Raw genomic sequence first — 19,153 nt, 5'->3', positions numbered from 1 at the left:
GTTCAGCTGCAGCTCAGTGCGGAAAGCGTGGGGGAGGTGTATATAAAGAGTACCGAGACTGGCCAGTACTTGGCCATGGACACCGACGGGCTTTTGTACGGCTCAGTAAGTATGAGGCTGACATGCTTCCAGACACGGCCAGGGTTGGAGGTTTCCAGAAATCTTGTTACGTTGAGTGATGCAAAGTGTAAAGCAGCAATTAGTCTCTGTTTGTTATTTTTTCCAGCAAGATTCCCACCCTCTACCCTGCTTTATTTTAGGCTCAGACATGAAAGGGCTTCTTGTGATATTCTCTCAAAATACTCGAATGAATTATCACGGAGACACAGAGGAGACATTGACTGAAATTTTAGTAACGCACCAGTCAGTCATTTCAGAATACCTATTCCCATTTCATTCATTCACTCCAAACATGTTTCTGGAGCACCACCACACTCTCTATGCTTTTCACAAAAATTATCAAGCCCGGACTGTAGCATGGGATACGTCATCCAACAAACATGTATTGAGTGCCTCCTGTGTCTAAGTATGAAGGGCTATGAAGACAAATGAGCCACATCCCTGTCCTTGAGAAGCACGGTCTGAGAGTTTATTCAGTAGCTAAAAATGCTCAACATCTTCTACTCCCTCTCTCTCCTGGTTGATGTTTTATACAGGTTTGACTCAGTACATACTGATCTTTGTGAGAAAAGAATAGAAATAGACAATCTGATTTTGCCCCTCGTGGTACCTTTGGTAAAAGATCTCAATGGAAAGAGAACTAAAGCCAATGGACACAAGTTTTGAAATTATTTCTCAATTTCAATGATCCTCTCTCTTTATCCTAACAACTGATCATTGAGACTTGGCCAGACTCCTTTTTTTCCCTTTTGGAGATGTCTACAAAAAGGCAGTGGTAGGAGGGGGTTGGTCTGAGGCTCTCTTTAACTTAAATCAAATTGCCAACTGGCAGCAGGCACAGAAAACTGTCTCCCGAAGCTGTAACTTCAGCCAGGGTTTGGGATGTGGATATAGTGTGACTTGTAGCTCCTGCCACAAGTCAGGAGCAATGGGCCACCTCCTGTAGCCTGTTTGCTGAAATCTGTATCAAATGGGACAACTTTAAAGAGTTTGGAGCTAGACTTTGACTGCTACATGGAAGCACACTTTTCTTTTTATTCATTCATTCATTTGAGAAAGAGAGAGAGCACAAGTGGGGGGAGAGGGGCAGATGGGGGGGGAGAGAGAGAGAGAGAGAGAGAGAGAGAGAGAGAATCCCAAGCAGGCTCCATACTCAGTGCAGAGCCCAATGTGGGACTCAATCCCACGACTGTGGGATCATGACCCAAGCCAAAATCAAGAGTCAGATGCTCAACAGACTGAGCCACCCAGGTGGCCCTTGAAGTAGATTTTTCTTAAAGGTGGTTCTTCCGGTTGGTAATAAAATCAATCAACCAACCAACCAATCACTGAATCTTGGACTCACAACTGAATCTCAATTCTCTGCAACTTCAGCAAGTTACTTGCCCACTCTGAGCCTTGTCTAAAATAAGGATAGTAATGGATGGTCACTACCACACACAGGGGTTAAGAGGGGTCAAAGAGACAATGCACAGAACCACCCACCAATGTTGCTGGCAAATGGGGGAGGTGCTTCATCAGTGAGAGCTAGAAGACAAATAATAAGTTTATAAATCCCTTATCCTCATTATTTCCTAGGTTATATTTACAGTTTATGGCTTTTCCTCTTTTAAATCCGTTTTGATGCTTATTATAACCTTCTTTTATTTGTATAAAAATATTGAGGAAGAACACCCAAACCCAATTTCCTCTAGGCTCCCATCATAGTCCTGGCCATCACTGTGCTTCACCTGAAATATTGAGGGTAATCTTAATACATTATGCCTAATAATTGATATACTTCTCCATTAATAAATTACAATTTCTAAAAAATCTCAGAGCTCTACCTCATGCTCTCAGGCAGTTTTAGGTATTAATCCATCTTGATACAAATGTTTATGTCTGTGGAAAGGACATATTATTTTTAAAACTAATGAAATATTTTCTATTAATCATGAAAGGTTATATAAAATAATGACATATTTTAGATTTCATAATGAAAGGATACATATATATCAAAACATTAATGCATTTATCTCTAAGGGTGATAAGTAGCCAATTTTATAATATGTGAATGCCTTCCTGTATTTCCCAAATTTCCTACAGTGGATATATGTCACCCAAATAGTTGAGGGGAAAACAGCATGCTAAAATATAAAAAAAAGAAAATAATTTTTAAAATAGTCATGAATCAACTGTGCATCTCCAGGCTGCTGGCAATGCACCAAGCGCTTAACAACCCCTGACAAATCCTGGTGGGGTTGGGCTGGAGCATCTCCGAGCTGGCCTGCTGACTCAGCCTGTGACTCAGCCATTCTGAGTGTGTCGACCGCTCTAGTTCAATGGAGACATCAGGTGAGGGACGTGGCCACCCTCAGCTTCGTCACAGAACACAGGCCTGATGCCCACTGAGGGGTGTCATGGGGTACCCTCCCTACAGGGGAGCGGGCAACCCACACAGGTCCAAAACTTCCTACCTCCTCCCACACCTGACACTGTGCAGCAAACACTAACGTCTGGATACGTTCCTCTAGAGGCAGCAGAGTCACCCAGTTAAATATTACAACTATGTCCCATCTTATTCTAAAATGACCCAAAGTGTCTCACCCAGTTGTCAATGCCCTAGACTGCAAATGAATAAGAAGCAGGAAGCTTCCTGTTACGTAGTTCCTTACTAATCAAAGAGAACTTTACAGACTGCTTTCTACGATCTCAAGAATCAAGTTAAGCTTACCACCTAGCTGGCGAGCCCCTGTAATTTACAACGCTCTGTGTCTGGGGGTGGGGAGACACAAGGCTGACAAGACTCCACCTCTTCCCTAAGTAGGGCTCACAGTCAAGTACACAAACATGCCCACAAATTAAGAATAATGAAGAAGAAGCCTGGAAACCACCTGAAAGGGAATCAACAACCACTGTGGGGGAAGAGATAATACAGAGATCACATGCCTTAGAATGGGAGCAAAGTCAGTATACAGCATAAGTATTTTACATCCAAATATAATAAATGTATTCTAAAATCTTGACAAATAGAAGTTCAAATTCCTGGGGCTCTTCCCACTCTCCAACCAATGAACTCCCAGTGAAACAGTAATCATTGGTAGATATTTTTAAAGCAACTGTACTATTTAATATGTTATAGCACTCTTTCCAGCTTGATAAATTGGAAGCTGCCCTCAATTCCACTGTAGGGATGTACCACTACCTACTTGGTACACTACCTATCACCTTTCCATGAAGATTTAGGTTGCTTCGAATGTTACCATTACGTGCAATCCTGCAAAGACCATCGTTGAAAATACTGTTTTACCCTTGCCCAAGTATCTCCTAAGGGTCAATTCCCACCAATGAAATTGCTGGGTCAAAGGTAATACATATTGCCTAACTACCCTCAGAAAATGTCCACCAATATATCTCACAACAGTGCATGCAAGTGTCTATTTCCTATGCTCTCACCAATATTAAGCATTGTAAATCTTTTTGTTCTTTGCAGTTATTATAGCCAACATGTTAAATCATTTTTAACTTGTATTTTCTTGTGAGATTAAATGTTTTCATAGCTTTATTTTCCATTTTTTAAAAAAGAAATTAGAGCAGGGGTGTCTGGGTGGCTCAGTTGGTTAAGTGTCTGACTCTTGGTTTCAGCTCAGGTCAGGATCTCACCGTTTGTGGGATGGAGCCCTGCACTGGTCTCCACACTGATGGTGCAGAGTCTGCTGGGGATTCTCTCTCTCTCCCTCTCTCTCTCTGCCCCTCCCCTGCTTGTGTTCTGTCTCTCTCTCAAAATAAATAAATAAACTTAAAAAAAAGCAGATATGGGGTGCCTGGGTGGCTCAGTTTGTTGAGTGTCTGACTTGGGCGCAGGTCATAATCTCATGGTTCATGAGTTCAAGTCCCACGTCAGGCTCTGTGCTGACAGCTCGGAGCCTGGAGCCTGCTTCAGATTCTGGGTCTCCATCTCTCTCTGCCCCTCCTCTGCTTGTGCTCTCTCTCTCCCTGTCTCTCTCTCTCTCTCAAAATAAATAAACATTTAAAAAGGCAGCTATACCGCCATTTTGGTAACATCATCAGTCTATATCCATATGTCCTTATCCACGTCTGTTTGTGTATATGTACATAAAGACATGAGGAAGTATGTTAATCGACTGTTACCAGTTCCTTATATCTGGGTGGGTGGCTTTGGGCAGTTTTTAAATTTTTTCTTTCTTTTTTTTTAAAGTAAAGTTGTGATTTTTAAAAAGCACAGTTCTTCGTATAAGTAGATCTGTTTATACACAGGAAAAAATAAAGGTATTTTCATTTTTAAAATAACTTTAACTTCCAGGATATGTTTTATGCTTAAGACACATTTTGTGCAAGGATTTATATTCATGACAGCACTAAGGTAAAAATCCTGATATTGTTAGTGAAAATCATCAGGATATAAAATAATATTAGCAGGTTTTCATTTATCCTTCAAGCCTAAACTTAAAACTCCCCACCATATCACAGTCTGATTTTACCTATTTGGGCTGTTTTTCATGGTCATGTCCATGTGCCAGGACTTTACAGAGACAAAAGGCCCAGCCCTGCCCTTAACGTGCTCATGGTCATTCAGGATCTCCCCAGGGGGAAACTTTAGGGTCCTCAGGACAGCAAATGGAAGGGGATCTTACAAAAACAGCAAATGTATTTTTTTTTAACACTAAGCTCTTTTTATTTTTTTTAAGTTTATTTATTTTGAGAGAGAGAGAAAGCACAAGTCAAGGAGGGGCAAAGAGAGAGAGAGAGAGAGAGAGAGAGAGAGAGGGAATCCCAAGCAGGCTCCACACAGTTGGTGCAGAGCCCGATGTGGGGTTTGAACCCAGGAACTGTGAGATCATGATCTGAGCCAAAGTCAGACGCTTAACTGACTGAGCCACCCAGGTGCCCCGATAGCAAATGTATTTTATTTTATTAAAACAATTTTTTTAATGTTTATTTATCTTTGAGAGAGAGACAGAGCACAAGTTGGGGAGGGGCAGAGAGAGGGAAGGAGATATAGAATCCGAAGCAGGACCCAGGGCTCATTATGTGCTGGGTCCTACTCTATGTCCTCATTACCACCCTCAGATATAGGTTCCACTATTATCTCAATTTTCCTGAAGAAGAAACCGAAGCATAAAGAGCCTCAGTGAACTCGCCCAAGGCCACACGGCTAGTAAACAGAGAAACTTCACTGAAAACTAATCACTAGTAATTCTACTCTTGCCGTTGTATCTTTTTAGCAGACACCAAATGAGGAATGCTTGTTCCTGGAAAGGCTGGAAGAAAACCATTACAATACCTACACATCCAAGAAGCACGCAGAAAAGAATTGGTTTGTGGGTCTCAAGAAGAATGGAAGCTGCAAACGCGGTCCCCGGACTCACTATGGCCAGAAGGCAATTTTGTTTCTCCCCCTGCCAGTCTCCTCTGATTAAAGAAATCTCTCCTGGGTGCCGACCACTTCAGAGGAGGTCCTCACCCAGCTGACCCCAGGTTGTCCCCTTGACTATTGGCTGCACTAACCCCTGGCCCACAGAGCCTGAAATTGTAAGCAGTGCGCTTCCAAATGCCCAGTTCACTTTTTTGCAGAGCCTTTTACCCCAGCACAGTTTTGAACAGAGGGATCAAATAGCTCCTAGGGGCCAACTGGCTGGCCAGTCTGGGTGTGTGGATGCCCAGTTGCCTCTGGGCACCTGCTGCAGGCTGAGCCTCTCAATGCAAAGGCGGGGCCAAATGAAGTGTGTTCAGGGAGCTGCCAGGGTCATTAGTAACCGCATACAATTCCCTCTACTGAGAAAATCCTGTCTGTGATTCCCCGAAACACTTGGCATGATGCCCTTTCGTCCTTTCAACACCCCACAAATATTAGCAGGGAAGCTTATGGCTAGGTTAGGGGAAGGCAGTGTTCCATGAGTAGAAACTAGGATGAAGAAAATCTCCCCTTGAGAACAGAAGGGATTAAAATGGCAAGGGGAGACTGGGTTCTGGTGGGCTCTCAGTGTAGAATAAATGAAGGATGGTAGCTTCAGCCCACAGGAAAGCAGAATAAATGCATAGCATTGGGAGTCATTACAATGCCGTGACTTTCCAAGATAATTCGGCAGCAGGAAGCCCCTGGATGATGTCAGATGGACAGCATGAGAAGTGGGTTCTTGATAAAAGCAAAAACATCAGATATTGGTAAATTCATTTGGGTCTGGGGTGTGGGAGTGCTGAGAAAGAAAGGCAACGTGGGCTGAGGGGATGATTTCCTCTAAAGAGGTTGATTCCAGAAGTGAGAAGGAAAGATGGAGGGACACCATGACTGTGCCTGGTCCCCAGAAAGCAGAGGCTTTGGGGTCCCAGGCAATGCTTACAAATCACATGCAGATCGTGTTTGAGTGTAGGTTCTGATTCAGTGGTTCTGGGGTGCAGTCTGCGCATTTCTAACAAGCCCCCAGGTGCTACAGATGCTGCTGTTTCCTCTTGCACCCCCCCCCCCACTTAAAGTAGCAGAGTCCTGAAGCATGCTGTCCAAAGGAAGGGGGCCCAAGGCCCCCGAGCCTCTCTTGCCTTGCCCATAAAAAACGCATACCCCACGAGTCTTCCTGAACACTCAGGCAGCATCAGGAGCAGTTAGGCCCGTGCTAAGGAACATGGATTTAAGGCGCTTTGGCCCAGTGCCTATAAAATACCCATTTAGAATATATACAAAAGCATACTTCAAAAATGTTAAACCCTCACAAACAGCTTTTCTCAAGAGACCATTTGTGTTACGATTACTTGTATAAATATGCTTCCTGCTTAGAGTAAACTTGACCCAAGTGGCTAGCAAATTAGAAACAACATTCATCTCTGACATATGATACTGTTGCCATGTAAAGGTCTTTAATAGGCCATTTAAATTTACTGTGAGACTGTATGTTTTAATCACATTTATAAATATGTAGCTCAAACGCAGTTAACTGATTAGCATTCAGCCACTGAGAATGATAATCATAGGACATGATGTATAAGCTCCTCAATTATCTACTACTTGTACTACATTTACCTATAAAAAGAGATTGTACTTTGTTTTCAATTGTGGTATTACAAGTTTTCCTTTGAAAACAGGGACGCTTAAGCAACAAGAGGGTAACTGTGGATACAAACTGATGAGAATATTAGCTCATGTTCTAAGGAATTGACATTATTAACGGAAAAAATAACTCCTTATAATTGCATTGTCATATTTATGATGAAAAAAAAAAGATGGTTTGTGAAGGTTCAAAGCAATATAGTGCAATTGAGGAACCAAACTAAGTTAATGCTGCGATTAATAATATCATTCTGCATTTGTACAGAAAAATGACTTCAGAACTTTGTTTTTGTAACTTGGATAAGACCATTCTATTTTATTTTAGTAAATCCTTCCAGGCAAGCTGGACATAGTGCAGTGTGGTTTAACATTTCTTTACTATGAAGATTTGGCCAGAAAAGGGTATGCAGAGAGGAAATCTAAGATATATAATGGTCCATAATTTTTAGGGTATGAATCAAATTCAAATATAACATTGGCCAAGAAAAATTAAATGTTGCTAACAGATGAGATGGAAGCTTGTGGTTTCAAAGACCCAAAGCAGTTAGAAGAAACACTATCATGGCCTTGCCAGCCTCCACCCGGTCATCATTCATATATTCATTCACTGAATATTTTTTTCAGTGCCTACTGTGTGTCAGGCACTGTACTGGGTACCGGGGCACCTGGAAACGATGTCTGTCTGGTTTTCTGCTGTATTCTCTCCCAGGGCATTATATTTATGATGAAAGATGCTGTGGATTCATTTATTTCAGCCAAGTTAAAAACAGAGACTTTGTAGGTTGCTGCTGAATAAACAGCAAGTCCCAGAAACCCAGGTTCTGGAAGAATTCACAATACCCAGTATAAGATAACCCCCATCAAAGTATCCAAGGACCTGGCCAGGTAAACCTAATATTTCCAACTGTAGAACCATGACAGCTTTAGGAGGACCGGTTTCAGGTTGGGAAAAGAGCCTGTCAGATCTTGTAAGAAGGAAGTAGGTGGCAGTTCCCTGCTCCATTCGAGTTCCTTACACACGGAGTGTTCCTGTTGCCCTCTCTCTCTTTTCCTTGAGTAAGTGAGGTAGCCATCTGCTTGTCACACGTCTCTCATGTGGATTCATTTTCAGGCCAACTGTTAAGAACTGCCTGATATTCTCTACAAAGCATCAGGAGCATTTACGCTTTTGATTGTTTGCAAGATGGCGGTGGAGGTGGCAGTGATCTGTTTCCTTGGAAGGGATAGTTAGAGCCTCCCCCAGCCAACAGTGTGTGCTTACCAAAAACGGACTACTGCATCATACGTTACTAAAGATGGAGGTCCTCGCTTTGTGTCAGAGGCAATGGAGCCCAGCTCCCCAGCCTTGTTAGAATAGACTGCCTAAACGAACTGAGCCCATGGGCTGCGAAGCAGACCTCTGATGAAGAAGACACCTGTCATTTTACATCACTGTCTCTTTAATTTTGGCACCCTACAAGTATTAATAAACGTTCCACTAAAAGGCGATAATGTCTCTCTGAGTTTGGGAACATCACGATGTCTCATCTTCCCGTGGAAGGTCTGTCCCAGGCATCCATCAGGTGTGGTTGCTTTGTGTTCGACACATAGCTTGTCACTGGAAGGGAGACCTTACAGGCTGACAGGAAAACCTAAGGTAGAAACATTTTTCATCTTGTTTGGAAACCTAAGGCAATATTAGTGTTTTTCTAGGGATACATCAGGGAGGTATATTCAGGGAATTGAAGAACCAAGCACCATAGTTAACTGACACTTCTCCTTCACAGTATAAATTATGAGAAAATATGAAAATATGCTACTATTGTACAGCTGACCAGCTTGTGCTAAAGCAAAGATACCGTGACCTGGGGAAAAAATGAAGGACTTTACAACTTTAAGTCAAGGACAAACGGGTTATCTCTTGCATCTCAAGCATCTTGATGAAGGGTGATGGGTTTGCCCATCAGATCTTCTGAAACCTTTATCATACTACACAACATCTCTTTAAGTAAACTTGTCAACCTTCTGACTTCTTATTCTTAGGAGAAAGTATACTGCTGCCTAGACCTTGTGGCAGAATCAGATCATGCCCACAAACACTGACACATATACACACACATTTACACCGGCTCTCACACACGTACACGCACACAAGCACGTGCACGAATTAAAAAGCGTTGTGCAGTGTTTGTCCCTTCTACGAATTACATGCCAAAATCAATCCCTCCTTTTCCTTTCAAAGTCACCTAAACCTCTTATTTTCCTGCTTTTTGGAGTTTGATCCACTGTAAGAACTACATTTTCCATCACAACCCACCACATGCCTACCCTCACACATACACACAACTGAAACAAAGAAGGTCAGGAAGCCATATATATATATATATATATACACACACACACACACACACATACATACATATATATATATATATACATATGATGCATTTTTTTCTCTTACATTCCACTAAAACATGCTGGTCAAAGATCCATTAAATTGGGTCACAACTCAATAGGTCACAACCACAGTTTTCTGAAAAAACTGGCTTAAAGCAACTGGTCTTCTTCCTTAAGATGACAAGACCCAATTAGGATCCTGCATTATGACTTCAGTGTTTTCAAAGATGCGGTTTGTTCAAAGACAAGGGGGACATCCTGTTACCCAGGAACCATCTGTTCCGAGGGCCTGGTGAATTCTCTTAGTTGGTTTGCCACTAATATTGCAGAATGAGTGTAAGGATGCTGGTCTCACAGGCACACACTGCTGCCTCTATTGTCCCCAATGCTGTCATCACGTTTCTGCTTGCACAGCCCTGAGGACTTTGGACCCCTCCCCTCCTTTGGAATTCTCATCACTGTGGAGCTGGAGGTCATCCCCTCCCCAACTTCTGCAGTCTTCACTTCATTACTCCCTCTTGTTCCCCTACCTCCAAATTCCTATCTTATAACCATTTCTTAAATTTGTTTTAACATTTACTCATTTTTGAGAGGCAGAGCACAAGCTGGGGAGGGAAGAGACCCAGAATCCAAAGCAGGCTCCAGGCTCTGAGCTGTCAGCACAGAGCCCAATGCGGGGCTCAAACTCACAGACAGTGAGATCATGATCTGAGCTGAAGTCGGGCGCTTAACTGACTGAGCCGCCCAGGCACCTCTATAACCATTTCCAAACAAGACATGAAAAGTAGACTGAGCCAGGAGAAGGCTAGGTGCCCAGGATCTCTGACCATCCCCGCCAGCCTCCATCACTTTCTGGCAACTGCTCTCTGACCTACCAGAAGAGTTTGCCACCCATAACTCGGTGATAAGATAAACACCATTGCTACTGGAATGCATCTTCTACAGGGATTCAAAATTTTTCATCTTTGCTGAACCAACTGAAAACATAACTCTGTGCCCCAAGTGTTTGAGAGGGTTAGGCTGGCTGAGCATTGGCCTCTTATGGGTGAACTTGACAACAAAAGACAAACATATAATAAAGTCGTTGCCTTCCATATTTATCTGAGTGACAGACAGCCTATCTGCCATGGGGTGGGAAGGGGAGGGGAGGGGAACCCTAACCATAAGTGCTCTTGTGTCACTGTCACATTGAGGAGTATGGTAATAGTGACACATCAAACAACTGCACTTTCACAAATTAAAAAAAAATTATTTGTAGGAGCAGTAGTCCAATATAAGAATACTTAAGCCCAATCTAGCAGGTGGGACTTGTTTGTGTCTTCTCCATTTCAAAATCACTAGGCATTTGTCTGACAACCGTTAAAACTGAAATAATGGCTTGTGAAAAGTGGCACACCCCCTCCTTCCTCCTCCACTCCTTAAACCTGTCCTCTATGCCCAGAAAGAAACTCCCTTGTTATTGTACATAAAATTTATTCTAAAGCCCAGTTAGAGAACGTAAGAGCTTGAGATCTCGGGATCTGACATAGGACCCTCTGGACCCCAGTGATTCATCTAACAGTCTCTGAAGTTACCAGGGAAATGTACTAAAGCGTTACTGGGATCTTTCTGTATCATTGTACCTACTTTGCAGTTGATATATTGACCATGACATACTGCACTGTTAGCTTTCCACCCTAGTTATAAAATTAAAAAAGAAACCAGGTCATTCACAGCCTGAAGCTGGAGGTAGGTTTGCTTTATAAAAGCAAGTATTTTAGGACCTAGTTTGGGGGTCTTCTGACGGGGCTGAGAATGTCTGTGATGTGGGAAGGAGGTATTTCCTAAATTGCTTCCTTCCCTCTTAGCTACCCACTGTCACACAGGCTAAATTTACACATTTAGCAGCTAAACATTACTGTCTATTTTATTATATAACTAAGCAAAACCTCACCATGTCCTTCATGGGCTTTTCTATCAGCCTTAATGAAGCCTTGGGCATTCCTTGTTTGGAAGTGTGTTCAATTTCAGGACTTGGTTCACTTAGTTGCAGTGTTTGGGGATGTAGGTGTAGACAGGCAGTTTGTGCAAGTTGTCAAAGAGACGTGTATCGTTGGGGTTTTCATCCTTATTTTCCTGCCTGAAGAGAAATTTATTTTAGTCTCACCCAGGGATACAGAAGGGCAAGATGTTAGATTATTTTACTGATAGGCCTTGAACCAAAACTTTTTTTCTCCAAAATAAGTTTTAGGAATGTCATTGTATACTAACTTGCCTTGTCCAGACTGTAAAGACAAGACTGTTCATAGTTTGAGATGTCAACTATGCTGAGAGTTCAGGAGTGTCGTGTAGAAACGAACAGTATGATCTATGGGTTTCTCAAAACAAAACACTTGCATTACGAGCCGAGAGTCTGACCTGGGAAATGGTGCAGGTTTTAGGACTAGCCAGATTACTTCTGATAATACAGGATAAAATCGTAAATGCAGGGCAGATGTGCACAGGGGACAGATGAGAGAGAAACTTGTTTCCTTATTATCCTTGCTCCCTCTGGAACCTGTCCTAGAATATTTAACCCAAGTGAAGAAGAGATATGGGTTTTATAGACTTCTTGAAAATGTGTAACTCTCAAGCAACCTGCACATTTGGAAAGAGTTTGATAGGACAGAGGGCTACTCCATACAGTTGAGTTCTCAAGAATAAACAGGAGCAATAAGGTGAAAGTGAAGCATTTTTCCTCAATCCCCTCACTAACGCATTCATTCATTGGTCATTTACTGAGTACCTGGCACTGAGATAGCGAGGGTCCGATCAGGAAACTGAAACCCACCAACAATGTGAACAGGGAAATTCTTTTTTTTTTTTTAATGTTTATTTATTTTTGAGACAGAGAGAGACAGAGCAGGAACGGGGGAGGGTCAGAGAGAGAGGGAGACACAGAATCCGAAGCAGGTTCCAGGCTCTGAGCTGTCAGCACAGAGTCCAACGTGGGGCTCGAACCCACGGACCGTGAGATCATGACCTGAGCCGAAGTGGGACACGTAACCGACTGAGCCACCCAGGCGCCCCGTGAACAGGGAAATTGTAATGGCAAGAATTATTAACTAATAAAAAGAGATTAACTACTAAGGCGTTAAGGGATCTCTATGCAATACTGGAATAGCAGATGTAGGGAGTGGCTTCTATCCCAAGGCTAAGGAAATTAATCACAGAAGGAAGAAACTTGAGAGGGGGCCTTCTCTCAGGGATGAGATTCAGACTTCATTGGCAAAGGGGGTGGCTGTGGCCCAAGGATGGTGGGGGATCTCACTGTGGCGGTTCAGGGAGCTTCCCATTGGGGCGCTAGTGGAACCCTCTGGAAGCAGTTTGCAGAGCCAGTGTTGTGCAGGAGGCTGCCCGGTGGCCACAGTGCCATGGGAGCAAGAAGAAAAGCACAAGAACCCCAAAGACAAGCCCCTTCCCCTTGAGGTGTCCCTCCAGTGCCCTCTGCTGACAAACCCTAAGTTACATCAGCTGGTAAAGGAGAAGGGGTTCTAGGGCCCAGCTGCAGTGTCACAAAAACAAGGCAAAGAATGGATTCAGAGCAGAGAGACAACAGACTGACAACTGGCATAACCATGATGTAGTTACTCCACTAGACATAGATGAATACATGTGGTCCTTGCCCTTAACAAGCTTATCGTAGTAGTGGATGGAGACAGACCCTAAAGGAAGGCATCCGTGGTTTTGGCTTTCTTCCCTTTAAAAAAAAAATCACTATTTTCTAAGCCCTCTGAGCCTCTCCAAAGACCACCATGTACTTTCAAGGTACTTTCTTTAAATATTTGCTATATTTTCCTATATTTGGTATTTTATTCTATCTTTTTCAGTGAAATAGTAAGGTAATTTGTGATTTTAAATCAACCCAAATCAGTGTAATATACATATACAGACACAGATACATATACATATACAGAAGACAGTAGCTTGGGAGTCAGAGCAACAGTTGCAATCCTGGCTCCTCTGTGTATTGACTTGGTAACTTTGGGCAAGTGACTTGATGTAGCTGCCCTCCATGACCTTCTGCATAAAATGAGGACTGAAACAGTATCAGCTCTCACAAGCTTGTTGAGAGGGTCAAATGAAATGGAGGCATGCAAGTATCGTTAATGCAATATCTGGCATACAAAAAGGATTAAATAAAAGTTTGCAATTATTTTAGAATAAATACAATTCTACATATTATAATAAGATAGGGCTAACGATGATCTTAGAGTCTCCACTTAGGTTCCCAGTGATTATTTCCAGGAACTTACATTTAGAGAGATCTCGCCTTATAGCAATTCATTGGAAGAAGATGTAAAAGTCTTGACTGACCCAAAGCTTAACTTGTACATGGCACATCTTAAATGAAGTTTTACATGGGCACCTGGTGGCCCAGTTGTTTAAGTGTCTGACTTCGGCTCAGGTCATGATCTCACAGTCTGTGGGTTTGAGCCCCCCATGGGGCTCTGTGCTGACAGCTCCGAGCCTGGAACCTACTTTGGATTCTGTATCTCCCTCTCTCTGCCCCGCCCCTACTCGCACACTGTCTCTGTCTCTCAAAAATAAATAAACATTAAAACAATGAAGCTTTACAAATTAAAAAAAAAAAGTTATATAGAAGATCGCAAATGAATAGTGAGGGGCCAGAAAACCACGTACAAGAACAGAGCTGAGGAAACTATGTGTGATTGGTTAAGAGATTTAAAATGAGATGCTCTAGATCGCTTCAGATAGCTCAAGGGTTATTTTGTTTTTCTCGCTCCCATAGTCAAAATGAATGCAGGTATTTAGAACTTGGCAGGGAAGGGGTTTGGGTTCAGTATAAAGAAAAAAACCCATCAACTTCTGACAACTACAGCCATTCCAACCATGGGTGAAGCACAGCCACATTTAGCAGCTGATCTCTGCAACTCCTGGATTCAGAGGCTGGACAGTCACTGGTGGTAGGCTCTGAGACGCATCGCCCAGGTCTCCCTCCAGAGATGAAGCCATCAGCACCCTTCAGGGATGGCCTAGGTGAAGAGACATGCCTTGCCCGAGGGCACACCCCTCGGAGGGGATCTGCGCAGGGGCATAATGGCCTGGCTCCTCTGCTTCAGCTCTGGACAGCACTCAAGGATCATTCTGGCTTCAGAACTTCTCAGTAAGTGCACCAAGGCTCCTACTGAGACCGCCTTACTTCTCCTTCTGCCCTATCCTGCTTCCTTCCCCTCCTGCATTAGGTGAAACCCTAATGACTTCCGGCAGGGCTAATCTTCACCTCAGAGTCTGCTTCTCAGGGAGCCCAGCCTGGGACAGTTACCTGCCCAGGATGCTAGAGGCACTACTTTGAGCAGGATAACTGCAAAGGTCGCCTACAGCCCTGTGACTTGACAGAAGCCTTGGGCATCTGAAGCTGAATGTTTTAAGTCTACAAAGATCCAATCTGTCTCCACTGTGAATCCATATGGGTGATCCTCAAGAGAAGTCTCAACCTTCTTTCGTACTGTTTGATCTATGGCCAGCCTGATGTCACTTAGGAGGGGCATGTGTTCAGTTACTACATTGTCCATTCAATCACTTGTCAAGTCTTTCAACAAATACTTATCAAGGCCCAAATATGCACCAAGCCTGGTAGGGACAATGGTGCCCAAAAGATCTCTTTTCTGGAGCTTATATTCCAGGGAGGAGAAGCATATCAACATATTTCCAAATTTCAGTCATTTGCATACTGCTTCCAAAACTGTTGCCTATATGCCTATTGCCCAATCACCATACCTCTATTTCCTCTGGCTTTTGGATGGTGGATTTGCAGTTTTATCTACTGTAGGCCCAATGTAAGCTAAAATGTTCACAGAAGGATAAGCCATTAGTATATAGATTTTTTTAAAATACACATTAAAATAAACACATAACTTTAAAATAAAATAAAAAATGAACACCTGCATATCATTTGTGCCATATATGTACCATACATTAAGAAGGAGTTTATACAAAGAATCACACAGAGAAATGTAAAATTGTAAGTGCGCCAGATGCTTACAAAGGAGAAGTATCCAGAATCTTCAGAATATATAACAAGGGGATTTAACTTACGTAAGGGCTTCCCAGAAGAAGTGAGCTGATATCTGAAAGAAGAGTAAGAGTTGAGTAGGTAAAGAAATACAGTGTGTGTTGTAAAGAACATTTCATATAGAGGCAGCAGCATATGCTAAGGTCCTGTGGCAGGAGGGAACACAATGCCAAAGAGACTCAAGTGTGGTGACCAAGGGATAGGGAGCATGTTGTAAATTGAGGCTAGTTGGCAAAGCAGAGGCCAGCGATGGAACAGGGCAGTTAGGTGGATTCCATTCTCCATCATCTGTAGAGAACCAAGTTGAAGCTATGTATACATAATCATTCTCTCCCCCTCTTTCTCTGTCCTACACAACTGAATGGTAACACTTCCCCAGACCCTCTGCCAAAGGACACAAATAAGCAGCATCACCAGGCATGGTTCTGGTCTGGGACTGTTAAATGTATTCCAGACTTGAAACTTGAGGGGCTGAGGTTATATTTGCTAAGTATTTCGACCTTTCCCCCAGGCTTTTATTCATTCCATCCAGCAGGTGGAGTACAGGAAAATGTTTTTCGTTCCCAACAAAAGGAAGAGCAAGGTTTGGCAGCACAGTCAAGGGTGAGATATAGAACAAGGAAGCAGTGATTGTGTATTTGAGTCTCATTCATATGGAAAACATGAACTAATTAGCTTCTTACTGCTGTGCTTCCAGAGATTCTGAATTTGACGTTTCTGTCCAAGTTTGGGGAGCTATGCTATTAATCAGTCCAAACACAAATGAAGCGGCTTAAAAAGAATCACATAACCAAAAACCACATCCTTCATAAGATAAAAAAACAAAAAAAAAACAACCCCCAAAAACAAAAACAAAAACCAGAAAGGCAACTTGGAAACTCTTCAGAGATGGTGCCAATTTCTGGGTTTGGAGGGGGGGTTTGGCTGGCTGCCGGAGATGTCTTAATCTGGGGATGAAAATAAAGAACGTAAATATATTTACACAGGTCTCATGAGGAAAACTCAACAGACCACATCGCCCTGTAGAGAGTGGTTTCTTAAAGTCCTACAGTCAAACAGTCACCTTGGGGGAAAGACAAAGAAACCAAAGAGACAGAAAGTGAATAGAGACAGAATAGATTATTTGGGGGGGCTCCAGATTCCGTAAGAAATATGAGTGATTCTTTACAATAAGCATTCTGAATCAATCTCATCCCTTTTTCTGGAAGACACAGAGACCTGACTTCCTGACAAGCAAACACAGAAGACAGTTCCTGAATCTCCGCTATGGAGGGCGTTACTGAAACAGACATGGGGGGTGAGCACTCCACCACTTAGCTGGGGAACATGGTTTATAAACAAATCGTCAGAATACAACATAAGAGAGCACTGAAAGAAATCCATGCAGGATGCTACAGGAGCACAGGTGGGAGGAAAAATTCTCTCCCGGGGCAGTCAGGGAAAGTTTTCCAAAGGAAGTGATGTTCAACTTGTGTCAGAAGAGCTGAGCAGGTGTGTACCAGGTGGGGAAGTGAGAAAAGGAAGCAGGACCGTGGGGAGGGAGATGAGGGGAGGGAAGCAGGATGATGGACTGTCACCTCACTCATTGATAGGAACTAGAGAGTGCTCATAAAGGAGAGTCAAAGTCAGCCCTGAAAAGCTCCCAGAGATAGAAGTACCATCTCTCAGTGAGTAACTGGCATGCATTTGGGGGGCACCTGTGTCATATGAACACTGTGAATAATGAAGCCCTGTGATCACATTCAGCCAGCCAAGTGTTTCCGGTACAAGAGGCTTGGAAAACAGGGAATACAGCAGACGCCTGCCTCCTCTCACTCCCTAGGGAGCGCATATGCATGGAGTAGAATGTCAGCAGCTCACCCACACTATTTATTGTAATCTTTCTCCTTCCTCCCTCCCTCACCACTCCCTCTCTCTCCTGAGTTGGTAAAGGTGATTTCTTTTCAGTTAACTGTGTGTATGTGATGTCACTTTCCTTCCAGGTATAGGGCACAAGCTTGGAGTGACCCATCTCCACTCTTCAGGAGGTGGTTTCCATATCTCTAACACGGGGAGAATATGAAAACCTCCCTCATCAGGTTACTGTGAGCCTTAAATGAACCAATCGATGTGGACTGCACAGAACGCAAGGTAAGTGTTAACGGTGACTGCTGTTACAATCACTCCAATCAGAGGAGAGGAGACAGCACACGTTAGGACAGAGAAATGCAAAGGAGAATAGCGTGTTTCAAGGATGGTGAGTGGCATAGCTAGCCAGAGGTGAAGCTGGTAAGGTGCTTTAAGGCAGGACGAAGCTTAAACTCTATGTTTGGGCGAGAAGGAACCAATGGAGACATTCTGCAGGTAGGTAGGTCATCATTCCGCATTTCCATTAAACTGAGATAGCTCTGGCTATCGTGTGGAAAAGGTGGGAAAACCAGTCAGAAAGGTACTGTAAAGGTGTGGTCTTGGGCTGAGGAGATCCTGAATTGATGACAGCGGTGACGGTGATGATTTTCTTAGTGTTGGTTCTCCCAGACAGACCCTGAGACCACGATTTGGGTGCCGGCTGGGAGGAGATCCCAAGCAGCACAGGTGAGACAGGGATGGGAGAAGGGCCAACAATGCCTCAGTGAATAGGTCACTGCTGTGGACAAATGAGGCTCAGTTCCCCTGGCAGCCTCTGGGGAACTGTGGAGAAGACACCTTAGAATTGCCCCAGTGATGGAAGTAGGATCCTTCTCCAAATAACGCCATCCTTCTCCAGTCAACGGCTTCCCCTGCCTGGAGGTGCAAATCTCAGCACTTTTGGGCTGCTGTGCCTCCAGACTGAGCAAACTTGTATAATACCCAAGGAAGAGAGAGAGAGGCAGGCTCTCGAGGGGAATGTGTTGGTTTGTATGGAGACAATCCATAGGTGCTATATGTAACCTCAGAAATAGCTGAAGAGATATGTAGCAGAGGATGATGATGATGATGATGTTGATGTTGATGTTGATGATACTAGCTGCAGTAAGTAACCTTTTCTGAGTGCTTACCATGGGCCAGGCACAATGCTAAGCATTTCATTTAAATGCATTATCACAGGCTACCCTTACCACCCTTAGGAGGTGCTGGTGCTATTACTGAGCTCATTTTACAGACGGGGAAGCTGGAGCACTGAGTGGTATATGATGTGCCCAAAGTCACATAGCTAGGAGGTGCTGAAGCCCACACTTGAGCTCATGTAGTCTGACTCCAGCACCCGTACCTTCCATCACTACTGCATACTGCCTCAAAAAGACTGGCAATGAGCTGGTTAGAAGAGATGAATCTGAGAATGATTTGGGACAGTGGTGTCCAATACGATAGCCACTAGCCACACGTGGCTATTGAACGCGAGGAAATGTGATTACTAGAACTAAAACATTGAAGTTTGAGTTTTATTTCATTTTAATTAACATAGTTCTGCATGCCCAGAGACTAGTGCGTTGCACAGTGCAAATTTAGGAGGTGGAATACCCTGTCCCTGAAGAAGGTGAGGAATACTTACACCTTTACCAATATGGTGATGTCACGATGCATCTTGCCACGTGTCACAG

At 43.4% G+C, this 19,153-nt stretch overlaps 1 protein-coding gene across 9 annotated transcripts in view; it reads left to right on the top strand.

The window, feature by feature from the left end:
• The window catches only part of FGF1 (fibroblast growth factor 1), a 103,313-nt gene extending 94,660 nt beyond the window's left edge, over window positions 1-8,653 (top strand). For 7 of the 9 annotated variants that reach the window (XM_053222477.1, XM_027042621.2, XM_027042614.2 and 4 more), the window contains 2 exons: window positions 2-105; window positions 5,346-8,653. In XM_053222477.1, the coding sequence (XP_053078452.1) occupies window positions 2-105; window positions 5,346-5,540 (299 nt within the window). In that variant the 3' untranslated portion in view covers window positions 5,541-8,653. The remainder of the gene's footprint in view (window position 1; window positions 106-5,345) is intronic. The other 2 variants (XM_027042661.2, XM_027042672.2) reach the window with 2 other exon arrangements.
• The last annotated feature ends 10,500 nt before the right edge of the window (window positions 8,654-19,153 follow it).

This window comes from Acinonyx jubatus, chromosome A1, assembly GCF_027475565.1.
Source record: "Acinonyx jubatus isolate Ajub_Pintada_27869175 chromosome A1, VMU_Ajub_asm_v1.0, whole genome shotgun sequence".
NCBI classification, from domain to species: domain Eukaryota; kingdom Metazoa; phylum Chordata; class Mammalia; order Carnivora; family Felidae; genus Acinonyx; species Acinonyx jubatus.
The sequence above is the reverse complement of the archived record's forward strand: the minus strand, read 5'-3'. Positions and strand labels throughout refer to the sequence as shown.